This window comes from Chaetodon trifascialis, chromosome 11 (genome assembly GCF_039877785.1).
Source record: "Chaetodon trifascialis isolate fChaTrf1 chromosome 11, fChaTrf1.hap1, whole genome shotgun sequence".
NCBI classification, from domain to species: domain Eukaryota; kingdom Metazoa; phylum Chordata; class Actinopteri; order Chaetodontiformes; family Chaetodontidae; genus Chaetodon; species Chaetodon trifascialis.
In genome coordinates this window covers 5710175-5730727 of record NC_092066.1, presented here as the reverse complement: position 1 = coordinate 5730727, position 20553 = coordinate 5710175, and the positions used below count along the sequence as shown (strand labels likewise).

Sequence of the window (20553 nt, the reverse complement as noted above, 5' to 3'; positions counted from 1 at the left end):
ACCACTATTAAGTTAATTATAACACAATGCTTAATATTTTCAACATCTTCCACAAAAAATCACATTTCATGTCACAAAACACAACGTAGTTTTTATCTTGGCTTTCGTGTACATTCAGTGCAATGATAGTGACAAATAATTTATATTATACAAGTACATAGGCATATATTGCTATAGGGGTGTGTGAATGAGATCAACTAAAATTATCATCCTCTGATGTGATTAACAGAGTTTTGCATTTTTAATGTACTTATTTTTCATTTTTTCACTTACAACTACCATGTATGCGGTGTGTTTGTGTGTCGCATATACTGTATGTGTATCTGTGATGTATTTTTAATTGGCACAACCAATTAAATATTCTCCTGACCCAGACTGCATTTTATTTTAAGTTAGAAAATAATAAATAATTGATCACAAAAAGGACAAACTGACTATGTAGAGATTTATCTTGTTGGCCTTATAATGTCTTGGCATATAACCCTGTGGTAGAGCAGCTTACTGAGACCTTCATATTCCCTGTTTTACTAGTTAAAAATTAATGTTTTTTATTCTATCCACATTCCGAAGCTTTTATTTTGAAATATCCCCGTCCGGAAGCAGTCTATGGGCGGAGCCAGCGGTTTTCACTTCCTTGTTGCACACAGCTAGCAGAGCTGCACAATGAAAATACTCGCTTTATTGAGCTTGTTTTCCACATATTTATTAGCGAACAGCATTAACATCGAGGTGAGTGGATACTTCCACATAAATGTTCCGCCATGAATATCCCGCCATTTTTAAAAGTTGAGTTTTACATGAAATGCTGTTTCCATGTTAGCCCTCTGTGCTATCATGCTAGCTGTTTTGGTGACGAGTCTGGTTGCTTGTACGACCCGAAACCAGATTTAAAAATATTAATTATGCTCCATTTGCTTCTCAGGATAATGCAGGACAGTTCTTCAGCAGCGGCCATACCAACAACTGGGCTGTTCTGGTGAGTATTCACTGATGCTACAACTTAGCAAGAGGCTGAGTGACGTTACATGCTAATTCACTTTCTTATGAGAGCAGCAGGAACATGCATGTGCTGCTAAACCGGTTTTTTCTCATTTGCGTGATTTGTGTTTGATACACAGGTGTGTACATCCAGATTCTGGTTCAACTACCGTCACGTGGCCAATACTCTGTCCGTCTACAGAAGTGTGAAGAGGCTGGGCATACCTGACAGGTGACTGTGATGAAGAGTTTGTCTCATTTATTGTGTCATGTTTAGATATTCAGTGTTGGTGTTAATGTAGAGGTAAAGCCAGGCATTGGATAATATATATATATGAGATGCTGGCGTTTAGGACCAGATTTGAACATTTTCTCAGCTATCAGATATTGACCGGCCATGGTTACCACAACCGACTTACGGAAGGCCAAAGCTGCCAAAATCACAAAGACAAAAATACATAAATAAATTAAATGAATATGTCATTAAATGTGCCAATTATAATAACATTTTTGGCAGTTTAGATTCTCCATGCAGTGAATATTCACATATATCTTACTAGAGAAATGTGCAGGCGTGTGTGAAGAGAGAAATTAGTAAATACATATGTAGGTTTATCAGTAGAGCTAATAAATAAGTTCAGTGAATACCTTCAAGTAAAAATATGTTTTCAGCTGAAATGAAATGAGTCACATTCAGGCTGGTCTCCCAGCCTTCAGGAGCTGTTAGCTATTAAAATAAAGTTAATTAGTCTGATAATGTGGTATATTTTTGTGTGCCATGATGGACTAAAAGCTGCTTCAGGGTCCTTTTCAGCCTGGATAGAAAGTAGATGAACGAATGAACCAATCAGGTGCTTCTCATAAAAGATATTAGCGTTGTTATTGCTTTTTTATTGTTAGTGTCTGCACTAGTGCATTTATGGCAAAATCTTGGTGCAGTCATGTTTTTCTGCACATTAACTGTTCTACGTTTTAATAAGGGGTTGGCCATTTACTTATATGGCTGGTGGTTCAATCACTTTCTAATCCACATGTCTGCATACTGAAGCAAGACACTGAACCCCCACATTGCTCCCCCTTTTGTGTATGTTGGAGAAACAGTGTAAATTACCTTGGACGAAAACAAAATGTAATTTACCTCATCATCACACTGAAGGTATTTAAATTCATAAAATAGCACTGAACATGTGTTTGACAACACGAAAGGCAGCATTTCACTGATTTTCTGAAGGCATCATTTTGAACGGCCTCTCTCACTTTCTCCTCTTCCAGCCACATAGTGCTCATGCTGGCTGATGACATGGCTTGTAACCACAGAAACCCCAAACCCGCCACAGTGTTCAGCCACAAGAACATGGAGCTGAATGTGTACGGGGACGATGTGGAGGTGGACTACAGAGGATATGAGGTCAGTTCACTTTGCAGACAGGCAGTTAGGCTCAGAAGCTCAAGAAACGTCTTTCTTAGCAGCTCAGTTCGTCTTAAAAAATACGTTTAAGATCTTACATTTCAGTAAAAGTGTAGCGTGCATATTTTGCCAGCAGCACAGCGCTGGTCGAGGTCTCCCACGCAGTGTTTCATCTGCTTTATCAAACCTGTATAACATCACATATGTAGACAGGTATTGTGCGGGCGCATTTGGAAACTGGAGGCGACTGTGATTGACACTGTTCACCCAGTGTTTGCTCTGACTGTTGTGCAGGAAATGACCTGATATCATGTGCATTCTCAAATAGAGGAACGTTTTGTTTATGCCGCGGCAGAGCGGGAGTATCCACATCTTTATCGCTGTTTGTTTTTGATTATTTGCTTTGCTTTGTCCTGCCCCATTAAACATGAATAAACACTGCACTGCCAACACATGTTTGCTGTCAGTCGGTAATGATGCGCAAGAGACGCTGGTAGAGCTGAAGAGGAGAAAAAGAAGAAAAGAGTAATTGATTTTTTAATGTTTAATTATAGATAAGCTGAGCTGTTACCTCACCCTCACCTTACTGTTGCTACAAAGTCACAAAGTTTAGTTTGTGAAATGTGCTCAATGTGTGTAATTTATCGCTTCAGATAACATGCTCAGTTCTGGAAATCGGTGCCATTTATTATCCTTTCGGTGTCTCAGGTGACGGTGGAGAACTTCCTGCGTGTTTTGACTGGAAGGCTGCCGCCCAGCACTCCGCGCTCCAAACGCCTCCTCTCTGATGACCGGAGCAACATCCTCATATACCTGACGGGTGATTAAACTGCCACTAGATTAGTTTTTTGCTTTAAGAAGGCAATTTTGGTTGCACGATGAAATGACTGTAGAATAATAACACCGTCGCTTTCATTACATAAGTTTGTCTGCCAGCATGTGCGATCCATCTGGAGGATGAAGGCTGACTGGTGATTCAGTCTGACTGGCACCATTATCTGCTTTCATCTCTCCCTTAAAGTTTAAATGAATGAGTGAACTCACGCTTTGTCTCCTTCTCCTACGTTTTCTTCACTTGCTCAAAGTAATACACTAACTATTACTCCATATGAAGTACTCCACTTCCTCTCCTAAATGTTCTCTTTAATTCTATTTTATGAGTGAAGCATTTATTTTCTGTCCCTACTTTCCTGCAGCGTCCACACCTCTGCTTTAGTGAAATACTCCTCATGTTTCCCAGAATGATTTCCGACAAACGTGCTCCTTATGGCTTTCACTTATACGTGTAGGTGAAGAGAACAAGGTCATAGGAAGGTTTCCAAACCACTCACATCTTGTGAATTCATCTGCTGCATATTCATAATAATTGCTTGATATCACGTCCTGTCATGTGTGTTTTTACACCCCTGCCGTGTTATTTTAAAGACACGTAGTTGAAAGAGTGCCGTTTCTTTATCTTCTTTATCTGAATGTGGTCACAGTCTGTCATTTCTCCTGCAGAGTGTGTACAGCTGCGAGCCCTTTTCATGTTTGATCCTGTTATTTTCCATTCTATATCACATTTTTACAGAGATGAATGAATTATTGTTAATATGTGCTTGGTTAACAGGCCACGGCGGGAACGGCTTTCTAAAGTTCCAGGACTCTGAGGAGATCAGTAACGTGGAACTGGCTGACGCTTTTGAGCAGATGTGGCAGAAAAGAAGGTAAATAAACTGGGAAATAACAGAAATAAGATGGAAAAGGGCCTCACATCAAATACTGCCTTTTTTTTTCCTACTGCACGTCCACTTTACTTCTTGGCCCCCTGGGGGCCAATTAGCTGTGCAGCATGTCGACAAACATTCAATGGCATGAAACTTAGCAACCTAATATGAACATCTTCTGGTAGAGCTTCTCTGGATTGGCTGTTCATGTGTTGTAGTGCTTCAGGGAATTAAATATACACTGTGTTGGTGGCACAGACTTCTAATAGCCCTCAAACAACACCCAGTGTATGAGCACACAGTGCTTCTCTCATCTCCAACACGAAGAGGACGAGTTTTAAAGAGCACCAGTGCAAAATATTGTCTTTGGTTACATACAGCGTTTGGTTACTCACTAAGTTTTGGCTACAAAGTGCAACAAAGTGCAGCTCGAAATCACAGTTTTAACCAGAAGAGGTCAGTGAAAAGAAGCTTTTGGGGGTCTCTGGACACCCAGCACCACTGAGGAGCTCCGGTGCACCTGTAACCACACCCAGCAGTGATGCTGCAGGGGATGTGACTCGCTGTCAAGGCCTATTTTTGCCTAAGTTTGCATGTTGTGTTACACGTGAATAACATGGCTGGAAACAGAGACGGTCAGAGGGGACCAAACAGTAAACATGCCAACTGTGAAACAAAAAACTAGGAGCTGAAAGACCCTGAAATGCTCATAGAGCTGAGAGGAACGATGAAGGATCCCTTTAAAATGACACAGTGATTTGATCCGTTGTTGATAGAAAAATGTAATTTTAACAGAATTCTGTCTCTTGAAACTACCTGAATGTGACCTGTTCCATAAAAACCAAACCGAACAGGAAGGAAACTGCTGTTATACATATGAACATAACCTCTTTCATGAGTGGATTCTGTTGCTTTTTGCAGTGTTTAATTTGTAAATCACGAGACACCAAATGAGCAAAAAATGACTCCGTGCTACCAGCGCCTCTGTTGTCCTCCAAACCTGTCAATGGAGAGCATCTGGGTTACAGTCAGCTACCCCAGGCTGCCAGATAAAAGCTTAGTGACGCCAGCTTTGATGCTGATGTGATAATTGCAGGCTTGAGCTGCCACATTACAGTCACCATAGAGACTCGGCCACCTCCCTCCGTCGTCCCTGAATCACCTCAATCCCGTCAACTGGATAGAAAAGTGTTATCGTGTTTGCCTAAACGGGGGACAGAAGTCAAAGTGAAATTTCTCTTCATCGGAGGGAGGGAGAGACTGCGTGTGTGTGGGTGTGTTAGAGAGACTGAATGAAGCTGTTCTTGGTCACCATGGCAACTGCAGTATGAGAGATGGTTAGAGGATTTGCGTGATGCCAGGTTTTATAGGAACAAATGGACGAGAGCTGTGCCAGCTGTGTGTTCTCTCATCAGTTTGTTTGAGAATGTACATGACTCTGTGTGTGTGTGTGTGTGTGTGTGTGTGTGTGTGTCTGTGCGTGTGTGTGTGTGTGTGTGTGTGTGTGTCTCTGCAGATACAATGAGCTGCTCTTCATCATTGACACCTGTCAGGGCGCCTCCATGTACGAGAGGTTCTACTCTCCGAACCTCATGGCTTTGGCCAGCAGTCAAGTTGGAGAGGACTCCCTGTCGGTGAGTCGCCTGCCCCAGAAATCGTCGATCAGTGTGTGGGTTCATCGCACAATGTTCATATGTTTTACCCCCACGATGCAAATTCTCCTTCTCCAAACATGAAGTTTCCTTAACCTGCTCGTTATTGGGTTTGGGGAAGTTGACATGTAGGCAACCTCAGCTGGCGTTACCCAAGATGGCGTTGGGTAATGTTCTCAAATTACATCAGTTGAGAGGATGCTAACTCCGTCCCTTCGACATGTAGCTCCAGTCTTTCAGCGCAGCACCATGTACCACGGAGCCATCAAGTGAACATACGGGCTTCTAAATTATAAATGATTCAGCTGGAAACATTAAAAAGGCGTCTGTGTGAGCATCTTGAAACAATTCATGGAACTAAAAAATAGCTAGCAAGCTATCAGAGCAAGTTTTCACGTTAGCGTGTAAATCACCAGTGACTCACTGGAAATTAAAAGATTTTGTCTATTTCTGTCTGAAATGTCGGCTCCTTCCTTCACTCATTCACTGCTCCCTGTATGTTGGACACTCAGTTATGAGCAGTATTTTGAGACTTCAGACTTTGAGTGATCATTTTGCATCATAACTGAGGGTTAGAGGTGCACAACTGTAATATTTGCATCTATAAAATGCAGCACTTTGCATTGTGGGATTGTCCGTGCTCTGCACACTGCTTCTCTCTTTTCATTGTGGAATTGTTAAGGGCACTACACAGTGGATAAATTTACACACTCAGATTTTGGACACTCAATTAAAGTGGTGGACGATGAATGCAGTGCACTATAGAGTAAATAGGGAGTGATTTGGAATGCGGCCATTGTTTAAAAAATGTTTTTGTTGAGCGGTGCGTCTGTCACTGTGCCAGTAAGTAAGTAAAGAGTTTGGGCTTCTTTCTGCCTGCCAGAATGTTAATTTCCTGTACAGCTGTCAAAGTGTGTTGGCTGTTTAGAAAAATCACGACTTATGTTTAATCGTCTGAATATTTTGGGATTTGATCTCAGTAAATCACTGCTATAGCTCATCGTAAACACTTCTAAGTTAGTGCACAGATCCTGCAAGACTGAAGCTGAGACCTGACGTGCTTTTGACAACTGCATCCCCTCCACATTACAGAGTGACACCCACGTCACCTGTCTCTACACACTTTGCCACACTGATTAGGGGTGAGGCGAAACTGGCATAGTTTGAAGACAGGTTGTTCATTACCCAGCAGTTTGTGCTGCTGCTGTTTATTTCATCCGGACACCGTCTCTGAATACAAAACAAGCACAATTCTTCCACCCATGACTGCAGAGCATGAGGCATTAAAACCACCGTGTCACTCAAGGTGCTGGCAGGATCTCATTATGCATCCCAAAGTCGCCCGTGCTCATGAAGTGCTGCTGAATATTGAATATTTGTTTTCTTGTGTTTTTGTCCTCCTCTTTCTAGCATCAGCCAGATTTGGCCATAGGAGTCCATTTGATGGACCGTTACACCTTCTACCTGCTGGAGTTCCTGGAGGACATCCACCCTGCGAGCAAAACCAACATGAATGACCTGGTGAGGAACAATTCTGTGTCTTCTAAAGATAGATTAATTGTATAGTCTTGAAAATGGTTTTCCAGGGTTGGGTCAGTCAGTCCTGAGTGGAACTGAGGCTTTGCAGGAGCTCAGCTTGGGTTTTCATACCTACAGTATTGAAACAGAGTCTGTCCTACACTGCCCTCCTCCTCTGTCCGGTGTTGTGAAGTTTCTGGTCCTGAAGGAGTCGGATGAAAGTCTCAGAGGACTCACAGGACTCTGCACTTGAAGCAGAATGTCTGATAGTGTGTTAAGGTTGTTGGCCTTTGGCACATGATGGGGGTGATGGTGAGTACATGCTGCTCCAGGCTTTGGCTCCACCTCAGCTGCACCTCTCTGATCTCTGACACTCCTGCAGAGATCCAGTGGCCCCGGGGACCACCCCTCATTCCCACCACCCAGCCTGCCTTACCAGGAGTTACAATCAAAATGCTTCAAAGCCTCACTCTGGCACTCAGGCCGAGCTCAATCAATGCGCTGGGACTAAAGATTATCATTCTTTGCACTTATCCGTTTTGAAGATGGACTCTTTGTTCTTGTGCTGTTTTGTGGAATTAAGGATCAATACTACGGATCAATACCCGACGAGCCCACCAAGTTTTCTTTTTCAAATCCAGCCTGCAAAGCCTTGCCTTTTGCTGAAACAGAAATTGCCTCTACCTTCTCAACAAATGTCCTCCACCAGTCCTGCGGTTTTCAGGTCCTGTTTGGCCGGTAGAGATAGTGTTCGCCTCGGTTTAATGATTTTATTTTCTTTTCAAGTGGAGAGCCCAGTCGGACAACACACTGATCAATCACACACTTAAGAGGATTAACCCGCAAGTGGTAACACACCAGCCACTAAAAGATCAGTAATTGACAAAGACATGCACAAATGTCAGGCTCCATGCCTCTAATCCTCTCCACACACTGTCACCTATTTTAACACCTCCCACTGCGGCTCGAGCCGTGTTTGATGCAGCTGGCTGCAGCTCGCTATCTGAGGCTCGAAAAGTAGGAGACACAAACTCTTAAACACTGTCACAGTATTAAATTCCCCGTCGCTCGGCGAAAGGGACCTACACCTTGTAATTAATACTTTTAGCTAAAGCACCATGAGCAGATATTCACAGTATTTCCATACGTTAAAGGTTTGCTTTTTGAGTGGGAGCAGAGCGTCTAACACACTGCTCGTGTTTTGTCTGCTCCCCCAGTTCAAAGTGTGTCCCAAGAGTCAGTGTGTGTCCACTCCGGGCCACCGTACTGACCTTTTTCTGAGGGACCCAGGAAGCGTCCTCATCACAGATTTCTTCGGAAGCGTCCGCAAAGTCGAGATCACCATGGAGACCATCGACTTGATGGACCCCATCAAGCAGGTGGAGCAGAGGTAAACTCAGTTTACTTGTTTTGTTCTTACTACCTTTGACAAGCCAATGAGTCTTCTCAGTAAAAACCAACTTTAGGTGGACTGCTAAAGGTAGATTTCATTGAAGGCTTAACAGATAAGTGTCTATCTTTTGAATATCTTTACCTCTTTGCCTTAAATTATATTTTTAAATCCCAAACACACAATAGTCTCCATCAGGTAAGACCTGAAAAAAGCGCAATGATATCATAATGTATAGGAAACATCATCACAGTGCAAATAGTAAGAGTAATCCTGGTCATTTAGCATCGCTTTTAGCTCTGCAGTGAAGCCATTCTGGAGGTGCATTTGGGACAGCTGGGATATAAAAACCTTAATTGAGGTCAGCCTCTGTTTGTTTTAACTGAAGTGCTGCAGACAGAATTCATTTCGTGCTCCCCACTAACTAGGCTTCGATTTCAATTTAGAGCACCTCGCGTTAGTGATATTGATTTCTCTTCTAATGATGTGTTGAGTGGCCTGTTCCTTGCAGAGTCAACGGCACAGCGCGTGTCACTATGACTACCCTTTAGTCCTGAGCAGTAAATTGAGATTCTGGGATTGATTGTGAGGCTGAGCGGTAAGGTGATCGGTTGAGGAAGTGATGCGGCTCATTTGGACAGTGTTTCCTGCCGTTTTAAACCAGCACCAGCATCGTTTTCACTGCAAAGTCAAGATCATTACCGGACATGTTCGCTGTGTGGCTTCAGGCTACAATTCAGCAACTCTTCAGAAGTGACATTGAGTTAGTGGCAGTGTTTCTGATGGATCATCTGTGGCGCCACCCTGTGGTAAAATGGACAAAATGCATCCAAGTGGAATTCAATTCATTTTTCCATCAGGGTGACGCATGCTGTGATAAATACTTGTGGCCACTAGATGGCTGTATAGATCCATCACACTCACCTGCTCTGACTTATTGTTTGCTTTCTCATATTAGCCAGTTCCTAGACACACTAATCCCATAATAAGGACAATCACGAGGAGTTTCAGGAAACACACAGCTAAAGCACCACAATGCAAACAGACCTCCATATATTGACTCATTAGGCTGCGGGTAAGGAATAGATTGAAATGCTGCACAAACAGATAGAAATTAGAACTTTATTCGCGATTACGGCCCCCCCCACCACTTCTATTAATTTCATTAAGCTGGGATTTAATTGTACCACTGGGAGGTATTACAGTTAAAGAATCTATTGTGGTTGGCTGCTAATTGGTAATTAGAGGCAATTGCACACACCAATTTTAGTCACTGGCTGTTTTGGCCTCAGGCGACTCAGTCATTTCACACAACTTCCCCCATTACTTTATTATCGATTAGGGCCGACACATTAGGCGTGCTGATCCCAGCGCAGCAGAAACAACGCCACCCGTGTCATCGAGCTGGCAGTTGCCCTAAATCAGTCCTAGAGAGACGTCTTATCTCCAGTTCTGATGTAAGACACCAGCAATCCCCTGATTCATTTGATGTTTAATGGAGTTAAGTTTACTGATCTTAAAAACACGAGTAGCGTCTTTGTACTCTTAAGAATGACAGAAAACAGTATTGTGAAAGTTCAAAGATATTAGGGAGGATAACGGCACTTTCTGACATTTTGTGTGAGTGTCGTCACTGTTAAGCCCTGGATAAGGTTAATATTACATCAAGATGTGGCTAATAAAATATTTGCTGTGCTTCTAACGGCATTTAAGCCTTCAGTAAATTGAGAGGGAGGTTTGGTACACAAGGATGACTTTCTTCACCATGATGCGTATTAAATGTTATTTAATGTACTGAAGAATCTAAGAACTGGTGTTTTTAGGGTGACAGAGTTTAATATATGCGGCTCGCTTCACATAAGTTGGTAAGGTGTGCGCCCCGTGTACTGAGGCTGCCAGTCCTCTGCAGTGGCCGCAGGTTCAACTCCCACCTGCCACTCATTTGCTGTGTGTCGTCCCCTCTCTCTGCCCTCTTTCCTGTCATGTCTTCAGCTGTCTCTGTCACAATAAAGGCAAAAAAAAGCCCCCCAAAAAATCTTTAAAAAAAAAAAATGTCGCTCCATTCTCAAATAGCAATATAGTACAGAGAAATTATGAGAAAAATAGAAAAGAAGTATGTAAAAATATGTGCATTATACTACAATTCTAACAGTATAAATAATAATGCTGAGGAATGGGATTTATAAATGTGTTAAATGCAAGAATAGTATAAATAAATGAGTAATATTAGTGTAAATGTACGATATAAATGCAGTATTATTTCCAGAGTGTACCAGAGTATTGCAGTGTTGAGCTATTGCATGAAATTATGCTACTGTTAGGTCAGTATTGCACAGCTGAAAATATAAATTATAAATAGATTATGGGGTTATAGCTGCTGCTGACAGGGGTGAAATGAGTCCCAGAGCTGCTCTATTGACTCCAAGTGTGTGACACTCTGAGGGAGGAGCTGAAAAGTTTGGTGGCCATGGGCAGGAATGACTTCCTGTGGCGTTCTGTAGTGCACATGCCTAGAATGAGTCTTGCACTGAAAGCACTCCCGTGCTTGACCGGCTTGTCATGGAGTGGGTGGGAGACATTGTCCACGATAACACAGAACTTGGACAGCATGTTCCTCTCTGACACCGTGGCTGCAGTCCAGCTCCACCCCCACAACGTCACCGGCTTTACAAGTCAGTTTGAGTCTGTCGGCGTCCGCTACCCTCAACTCCACTGCCCCAGCGCACGCCAGCAAACAGGACGGCTGTGGCCACCACAGGCTCATAAAACATCCACGCCCACAAAGCTGAAATTGTGCGCTGAGATGATGAAACTCAGTGACAGAAAATCCAGTTTTATGCACAAAAATGCAGAAATACAAGTGTCTTAAAGACCAGGAAGTGTGCCAGAAATGCTGTAAGTGAATGGACCTGCAGTTATTACTGTGGTACGGGATGAAACATCACACATGTGCTGTGGGAGGAATTAAAATCACTTACTAGTAGCAGTGAAATAATTAGTCCCTTAACCGATTAGCCAGTCAATCATTAGTCCTGTCAGTCATTTTTCAGGAAATATTCGCTTCTCAAATGTGAGCATTCGCTGCTTTATTCATCATATATGTGATACGTTTGGGATTTAGACTGCTGAAATTTCAATTTGTCATCTCAGGCTCTAATTATAATTGGCATTTTTCACTTGGTCTTTTTCACAAGCTGTTAATTGGGGGAAAATAATCAGCAAATTATCAGTAATGAAAATAACAGCCGTACTTACAGCAATCATCTCACCTCCATTAGGGAATTAATCAAATTACAAAATAAAATGTGAATTGGGCTTTTGTCTACAAATGTGCGCTGATCGTCCAAGAAGAAGAGTCACTCGGAGACGAGACAGGGTCTTTATTCGACCCCTGCACAGGCGCCAGCTGTGTATAACTTCACCTGTGCTATTATTTAACTTGGTAATAACGTTTCATAAGACCTGAAAATGGGTTGTCGGGGGTTCTGTGTGTTCCCAGAGAGAGAAGATCACAGATGTCCTCTGAAACAAGCTGTTATTAAATATAGTGCTGCTTTAATCCACTTTTGTCAGCCGCTCAGACAAGTGGAGGAGGATATTTAGAGAAGACGGGTACGTACAGTATGTGTTCGAGTGTGTACGCTGTCTCCCTCTCTCGCCTCTCTTCTCCTCTCACACATTTCTGAACGGCCATTTTTTTTCCCTCAGAACAGGCTTTTCCATTAAGTGAATTGCTCTAGATGGAGAAGACATTTTAATGGACCCCCCCCCCCCCCCCCCCCCAATCCTATTCATTATACATAGGCATAGCTGTGTCATGGCATTGTCTGGTACCTCCCAGCCATAGGTGCCTGTTGACCAAACATGTCCTCCTGGGGGGTATTAACAGCTATCAAATGAAAGCAGGATTTCTATCCCATTGAGCTGTACGGTAAATTTAAACTAACTCCTGACCTGCAGCGCTGGATGGAGTCTACAGAAGCTGCTTGGGCTATTAGCAGAGCAGATGTTAAGAGGAAATTTGAAATTTTGAGGAAACTTGACCCAAAGATGGCAGCTGGAGACAGCAGTGAAACCAGAGCTGGAGGTGGGGAATGTGGGGAGGGGTGTCCATTCGAATCCGCTAAGTGGATTGAAAAAGCCTCTCCACAGATCTCTTCATGGAAAATAAAGTGGAAAGTGGTCTGAATTGAATTAGAGCTCATCTCTTGCGCTAAGTGAAAAATGGGGGGGGGGGCGGCAGCGAGACGTCGCCGCTCTCGGTGACATGTTTCCAGTGGCAGGACGAGAGCCCAGCGGGAGATCGTCTCCCGCGCTGTCAGACCTTCCTGTTTTCTCCTGGCCTCCCGCACAGCTGCGGTGAGGAGGCAGAAGGGGCAGGGGACCGGATGGGAAGGCGATGACGACGGGAAAGTAAAGAAGGAAGGGCGAGAGAGCGAGAGCCAGGGAGAGAAACGCAAACGCTGAGCAGCTCGGAGCGAAAAGAGGAAGGAGTGGAGTGGATGGAGGAGAGCCACGGTGGTTAACTGGAGGATGGAGGCCCCCTCGCTTTAGTCAGCAGCTGTCTGACCTGAACTTTCTTTGATTAGCCAAAGACAGCCACTCCGTTGAACCTCCTCTCAACAGTGACCTTTAGCTGAGACTCTTCCTGACGCTCCATCACACTGTGATGTTGCAGCACCTTTGGAGCCTCTCAAAAACATACTGTATACATGGAAGCATGCGGTCATCTCAAAGCTGCTGCAGGCGAGGGCGGCGTGTTGGTGGATTTAAAGAGTTAGTAGTCATATGTGTTTTTGTTGAAGTTCTGTTCCTGTAAGGACACAGAACCCAGTTAACCTACGAGAACTGATTTGATTAGTGTAGTTTAGAGTGAACAAGGTGGCAAAACAAGCAGATAATTAAAAGAAGAATACATCATTTCAATAGAATAAACGTAGCTAGTAGCTGGACTGATCCTCTAAGACAAGTTGTGATGACTGAGTTCCAGTTTTGGGAGTTTAGTGTATGCACGGGAAGATCTGCAGGATTTGTGAACATGAAATTCTTTGAGTGCTGAAGACACCTTTGTACGCCGAGGTCCGACGGAGTAAGAGTTGATTCATTTTTCCTTTTTTCCTCAGCCGTCCAGCGTGCTTCCCGCTGTGACCTTTCCATCTCACCTCTGGGTTAAACTGCTGAGTTTCTAGCTTAAGCTAACAGCGCGGGCGTTGATGACAGGACGTAATTTTCATTGACGAGGTGCCGCCGGTCGCCATGCGGCCGGCTGCTTTCTCCAAGTTATCAATCCCAACCTGACAGATGCTTGTGAGGGGGGGCAGGGTTTGAGGCAGGAGCCGAGAGGTGTTTTAAATGTGAGCTGTTGAAAGCTAAAGCATTGAAATGGACCGCGGATGATTAGAATATAATGCATTTCAGGTTTTGGGGGCAGAGTTTAGCAGAGTTAGCAGAGATTTACTGCTGTAAAAAGTACTAATAAGGAGCGAAAAGGGAAAATTTCCCCCAATTCCTCAAATTTGTCCCTCAGATCAATTTTTTTTTTTTTTCAAGGTGGAGAGTACCCAAAGAGTCATTTATCTAGTGCCGCTCTGAAGGTGGCTCTGGTGTCTTCCAGTGTTGTATTTAAGTTTTAATTCATCCTTTAGTGGCAGAGATTTCAACACTGAATGAAGTGAAGACCCCAGAGCGACGCTGTGTTCGAGTGAATCAGCCAGAGTGGGACATTTTCCTGCACGATGCTTTCAATGTGACTTTGTGATTTACGCTGATGAGAAACACCTTGTCAGTATAGCTTTAAAGGATACAGCAGGGCAGTCACCAAATCCCAGTGAAAGACCAGAATCAACAATGGTCTGGTCTCCCTCTGAATGCCTTGATGTCCCAGACCGCGGATTGCTCTCATCTCCACTCCCATTCATTTCATTTTTAAACAGACGCCGTAATTAAGCCGAAAACAGCTGGGCACTGCAGTGTTTAGCGAAATAAAACCGGGCTAAATTGGCTATTTGTTTGGGCTGCTATTTTCAGATGCAGATTGAGTGCTCGAGTGAGTATTTACAGCAACAGGATGATGTTTGTGGGATCGACTCAGAATAAACTACAGTGCTTGTGTGTCTCATTAATGTTTTTTTAATAGTTTTTGGATATCTCTGTAGGCAGAAGAGCCCTGTGTGTTCTGTACCCTAAAGCTCAGGTTTAATGCATGTTGTCTCTCGTTAACTAATGCCTGTCAGCTGCCAGGTCATGACCTTTTTCAGTGTCCTTGAGCAAGACATTGAACCTCAGTTTACTTCATTAGCACACGCTGCTGTAGCTGAGAGCATGGGTTCAAGGCTTTAAATGTAAATGGGTTTATTCCTCACCCACCATTCACATGTATTTTACCATCTGCTTTCCTAAAAGGCCCAGAAGAGTCCATATTTTACTTTGAAAACTGGGCAGTTTCCTCCTCACATCAGCTTGTTCATCTTTGTGCTCTGGCCTTGGACACAAGGACGCACATACAAAATTGGTAACAGCGTTTTTTTTTATTTTCTCCTTTTTTTGCCTTTATTGGAAAAAAAACAGTGAAAAGGCAGACAGGTAACTGGCGAGAGAGACGGGTATGATGTGCAACAAAGGCTGCCGGCTGGGATCGAACCGGCGATGGGTGCGGCTGTGCGGCATGAACTGTAACCATTCAGCATCCAAGGCGCCCATGTTAATAGCTTTTTCTGTAAAGATGGCTCTGCAGTTCAGTTACTTAGAAAACATACAAAGGTAATCAATGCGCAGGCTTAGTGACTGAAGAGGCATGACTGTTTTTCAGTGGTAGCTGAACAGAACTGCAGCTCTTAAATACAAATACATGGTTTTCTCCTCAACCCAAAGACTTTTGCTTTCCTCTGGAAGAGCTGTCACAGATGTCGAGCTTACCACCTGCCAGCTGATATACTGTAGCTCTTAAAGGAAAAGTCCACTAATTTTACACGAGTACGCCTTCAGAAAACCTTTGATAAAATGACCCTCACCAGACTTCGTTGGTAAAACAGACTGAATCGGGTAGTTTTGAATGTCTGAGGAGGATTGCAAGTTCGAAACACGTTGCAGCCCACAGAAGCTGCTGGTCCAAGCCTTTTTTCTCTCCACATGTCAGTGAGCACCAGTATCTGCACACATATAAAGTATATTAAATCCTCTCCCCTCTCTGCATGCTTTGAGACTGACCCTTTGGTGGGAGCCGTTTTCCATTTTTTTTTTGTGGAGTCAGGTAACTGAGCGCCTCGCTGCACATGCCACAATAAAAGCTGAAGCTGAATTTTAATTTGCATTTATTTAAACTGGCAAAGGGCTGCCGAGACGATGCACCGTCAGAGAAAAGCAGAGGAATCTTTAAAGGGTGAGGTGCCGTGGAGAGCTGATGTTTGCTGTGTAGCAGCAACAACAAACATGGTCTGTATTTGGTTGTTTACCTGCTCAACAAATATAACACCAACCCCGTGTGAGTCTTGAAGTCGACTCCTTTGCTCCCACTAACTTTCATTGATTGCACTTGGACTGGTTCGTTTTTTTAAAACCCAAGTGAGTGTCAGAGTGCATCGTGGGTAGTTCAGGGGGCCTGGGAATTTGAAGCTCGACTAGTTCCTCAGTTTTAGTGAAAATGTGGTGAGTAGGCAGCTGAAAAGATGGATTTTAGATGTAGTATCACTTGTTTTTTCCATTTGTCTTAACCTTCAGAGTTTTGTAGTGATCCATTCCGATCACATCCATTAATGTCAAGATGATTTTGACTCTTTTGGTTCCACAGGATGATTTTCTTTCCTTTATCAAGAGGAAAAAATGGGTTCATTAGCGCCAGTTTGCGCTGCATATCATTGACTCGACTCTGAAATGTGCTGTCAATCACGCTACACGCTCGCTGCCAACAGAGACCCTGGAGTCTGTTCTTCTTCCTGACAGCTTTTCTTCATCACTGAATAATGGCGTCCCGTGTAACAAAAGCCCTGTTTTCAAAGTTCATTTTACTTAGTTCAGCTAAATGCCAAAGAGCGTCATTTTGTGTGTCTTTCAGTCCTGTGAATGGAGAGCTGCGAACAGAGAGGTACTCTTATGTGGACCAGCTGCCGGTGTCTGACATCATCCATCAGGTAAGAGACCCTCACAAAACACCTGGGTGAGCTGGGGATGCTCAAAGCACACGAACATGCCCGTTTTGTGTAGTCCAGGCGTTTTCAACATGCATTTCTTTGTCATCTTTTAAGCCTCCAGCGTAGGCAGCCATTTATTGGTGCTCCTGTGTTTTTGTTATTCGAAGTGTGTCCACGCTTGTCCTTAATTTGGACGCGGAACAGAAAGTTATGTGCAACATCGACCAGCTGATTCTTTGTGTCGTTTCCATGGCGACAGCTCCAAGTGTGAAATGTAAGTGCGCGCCGGTCTCAGTGTGGAGGGGCCACCGTGAAATCCAGCAGAACGGATAGGCAGGATTGTGGCGAGGAATTGTGCATTCACCTCATTCCCAAATGGATTGTGGCTTTCAGCCGGGCCGACCTTCACAAATGAACACCTATTCCTTCTCATTGCACCTTTCGAGCGTGTGCGCTGCATTCAGAGCAGGTAGTCTCGGGCCCTGGATCGACATGTAAGATTTTCCATTATGAGCCTATTAAAAATACTATTTCAATACGTCCCCTTCAACTTGCGCCTCAGAAAAGTAAAGAAGTGGCATTAATCTTTGCCTCAGGCGAGAGCGGACATTAGCGCTGCTTGCATTTGGAGGTGGGCTGAAATCCACACTTTAAGATGCAGGGAGTGGACACATTATCATGACCATCTACAGAGTATTATCCAATGCAACAGCCCTTCAGTCAGCGCTGAGTTTGTGAAGTTTATGGTAATCCGTTTTGTTCAGACTGAGTGTGAGAGAAGGGTTATTTCAGCTGTGTTTTAATGGCTGAAGAGGTTAAAGTGGAATCCAAATACGGCTAAAGCTTGAGCAGAAAAGTCGCACTGAAAGCAGCGTATGGGTGGTATTTGTTACAGAGCCCTTTTTAATGGAGTGCATCTTATTGCACAGGCGTTTCTGTTATTGTGTCCAGCCCCTGCTTATGTACTCAGGGTACTTCTCATGAATTTAGCTTTACCGAGTGTCAACCAGATGCAGAATAGTTTGCATATTTTAAATGAAATCAGCCAACATCTGACCTCTCCTGTATTCAACTCAGACTAGTTAAAGCTTCTCTGATCAATATTTTCATGGATCCAGTGACGACGTGTACCATCTTTACGATGAATTCACAGCCATTTCTGTCCCACCTCTCCAGTTCCTCAGAGTGGACTTGTGTCTTAATGTCTCTCAGCTCATTGTGTTGATGTTGTGCTTCACTCTCAGCGCTCTCATCAGCGCTGTTTCCAGCACAGAAATGCTCTAATAAACCCGCTCTGTGCTCCAAAACGGCAGACCAACAAAGTTATTGACTGGCTGGTGGATCATTTAGCAGCTAAAGAGCCAGATATTCTTCTCAGGAGTTGCTGGAGAGCAAAACAGCAAACAGGAAAGCGACTTGTATTCACGAAGTGGACAAAAAAAAAGACTCCAGATGAAGGATGTTGGTCTGATTGATGTGCTGAAAGCTTCGCCATGCCAGCTTTATTAGGATGATACGCCAATAAGAGTAAAAGCAACTTTAAGTATGTTGGTGTCATGTGATCAATACCTGCTTCAGTCTGGAATCTTGTTTCCATGAGGGACAGCATATGTGTCCGTCCCTTCCTTTTATTGTCCTTTCCACTTTGAAATGGACATTTTGCATCGCTGGTCTTTTGGCACCTGCTCATCGTCTCCCCTTCGTTCCACTGCTGTCATGCACACACGCTGCCCTGTTTCCCACCCACGTGCCCCCACAAACACCTGGCAGAGATCTGCACTCTACTGAGTGCACTCCTCTGGTTATTGTAGAAATTCTCATGCTACAGTGCTCATGCCAGATAAGTATTCAGTGTTTTACTGTTTTAAGCCAATAAAAGGACCATTTGGATGAGTCCCGCTCCAGGCTAGCTGTGCTCCACCAGAGATGTTCTGTCTCTATTCAAGCTGAATGTGTACCCACTGCACATATTGAGCATACTGTTTTTCAAGAGGTGAGAAGTTATATCTGTCACTCAGTAACTCTTAGTCGTAGCCATGCTGTCTGAGCTTCATGGGATGTCTTTGTTTTCGTGGTTTCACATTATTCAGAATGATGTTTTCTCTCAGGAAAATGTGACAAATGAGCAAATGTTTGTCTCACTTTAAATGCTTAAACAGTGTCAAATGTGGTACTGTGACAAATTAGGATCAAAGCAGTGTTGTGGCGTTTCCAGAACAATGGTCACCACTTCCCAAAGAATAGGCAAAATTATGCCTGGGCTGTTTTCGGTTTGTCAGGAAAGGTAGAAAATTGTGCACAAAAAGAGGTCAGTGATTTGTTGAGGATGGATCCGTTTGAAAAGAGTTGCTGACATTTGATTTGACAATGATGTTTGTCTCCTTTATTTAGAGGGATGCTAAACTATTGGTGATGATATGAAAGGTCAGATCCAGCAGGACGGAGAGAGCGTTTTTTAAAAAAAAAGATTAAAGATAAAAACAGCGGAAAAAGCCTCCGGTCCCGCTGCTGGAAACATCACCGGCTGCCATCGACTTTGGTGTTAACAAAGGGGTCACCGTCGCTCCGTCCAGAGAAACGAAGCCGACCACAGGCCTGAGCTCTGTCAGACGCTTATTGAGTATTGTGATGGGAAGTGGGAGGGGTCTCCACACCCAGCGGCACTCTGGGAAATTGATTGCAGAGGACTGCCTCGCAAACACAGGCCAGTTTTAGATCTGCTGCCCGCTGCTCTCATCAGACCGCCGTATAAAGTCTGTCCCTAATTCTCAATACACAGAAGCAACGGCACTATCGAAGGCTCGCGCACTCACAGCCCATTAAACCTGCCCTGTTTGCTACTTGGCTTCATCTCTTGGCTTGCTTTCTCTTTGTCGTCCCCCCGCCCCTCCCCATCTATTCATCTTTATACATCTTTCTGTTTTTACGTCCACCCCCCTCCTCTTTTTAAATGCACCCACACGCACAACACACAAACACACTTGTCAACCCGATGACCTCTGCCAGAGATTTCGATTATCGGCTCGCACTCCTGCTGCGCTGAAGATGGGAGTCCTGACAGTCTGAGTCATCTCTCTCCCCCTCACCATAATCCATCTGCACTGCAGCAGAACGACCGGCGTCCATGAGGCCTATTGACAGCTCTCCTCTTTTTGATTAGCTGTCATATTGCGCGCACAACTCTGCGAGACGTCTTCATGCCGCTGCGGCGGCGCCCTTTGTTGCTCGCTGATCAGACGCACTCATCTGCAGGCCTGGATGTGATTGAACCTCATAAGATGTCTGGAATATTATACAGTCATATACATACAGTGGTCTGTAGCGGATCTGAGCTGTGCCGCCAACAAAACAAATCTTCTCACTGTGTTTATCTTCTGAGAAAAAACATTTTTCCATTTGCCAGTAGACCAGGCGACGGCTTGTAAATAGAAAAGTCATCTGAGTGACTGACGGTGGACGTATAAGGCCGTGCTGTATAGCGTCTATGTACAGACTTCCCCTCATTGTGTACACGGATGTGCGTATGGGAGGACTTGATTAATGCCCTGTCACCGTCGGCAGTTGTCTCGCGAGTGGTGACAGGGTGAGTCCCCTCTTCCTGCCACCTTCTCTTCCCAACCTCACACATCTCATCACGATGCCAACGCCTAATCACAATATGTTCAGTTCTGGAAATAACTACAAGGAGCTCCTTTTTTTCCCACCCTCTTGTGCATTCTGCTTTTTTCTTGCCTCGCTGCTGCGAGTCCTGGTCTCTGGCGTCAAATTGTTATTT

The 20553-nt window shown here is 44.0% G+C and overlaps 1 protein-coding gene across 1 annotated transcript in view; it reads left to right on the top strand.

The window, feature by feature from the left end:
- Positions 1 to 601: 601 nt before the first annotated feature.
- Positions 602 to 20553, top strand: part of pigk (phosphatidylinositol glycan anchor biosynthesis, class K) — a 28672-nt gene continuing 8720 nt past the window's right edge. The window contains exons 1-10 of the mRNA XM_070975005.1: positions 602 to 729; positions 923 to 976; positions 1119 to 1210; positions 2251 to 2386; positions 3095 to 3206; positions 3996 to 4092; positions 5609 to 5726; positions 7155 to 7265; positions 8480 to 8652; positions 16703 to 16778. Of these exons, the coding sequence (XP_070831106.1) occupies positions 664 to 729; positions 923 to 976; positions 1119 to 1210; positions 2251 to 2386; positions 3095 to 3206; positions 3996 to 4092; positions 5609 to 5726; positions 7155 to 7265; positions 8480 to 8652; positions 16703 to 16778 (1035 nt within the window). The 5' untranslated portion in view covers positions 602 to 663. The remainder of the gene's footprint in view (positions 730 to 922; positions 977 to 1118; positions 1211 to 2250; positions 2387 to 3094; positions 3207 to 3995; positions 4093 to 5608; positions 5727 to 7154; positions 7266 to 8479; positions 8653 to 16702; positions 16779 to 20553) is intronic.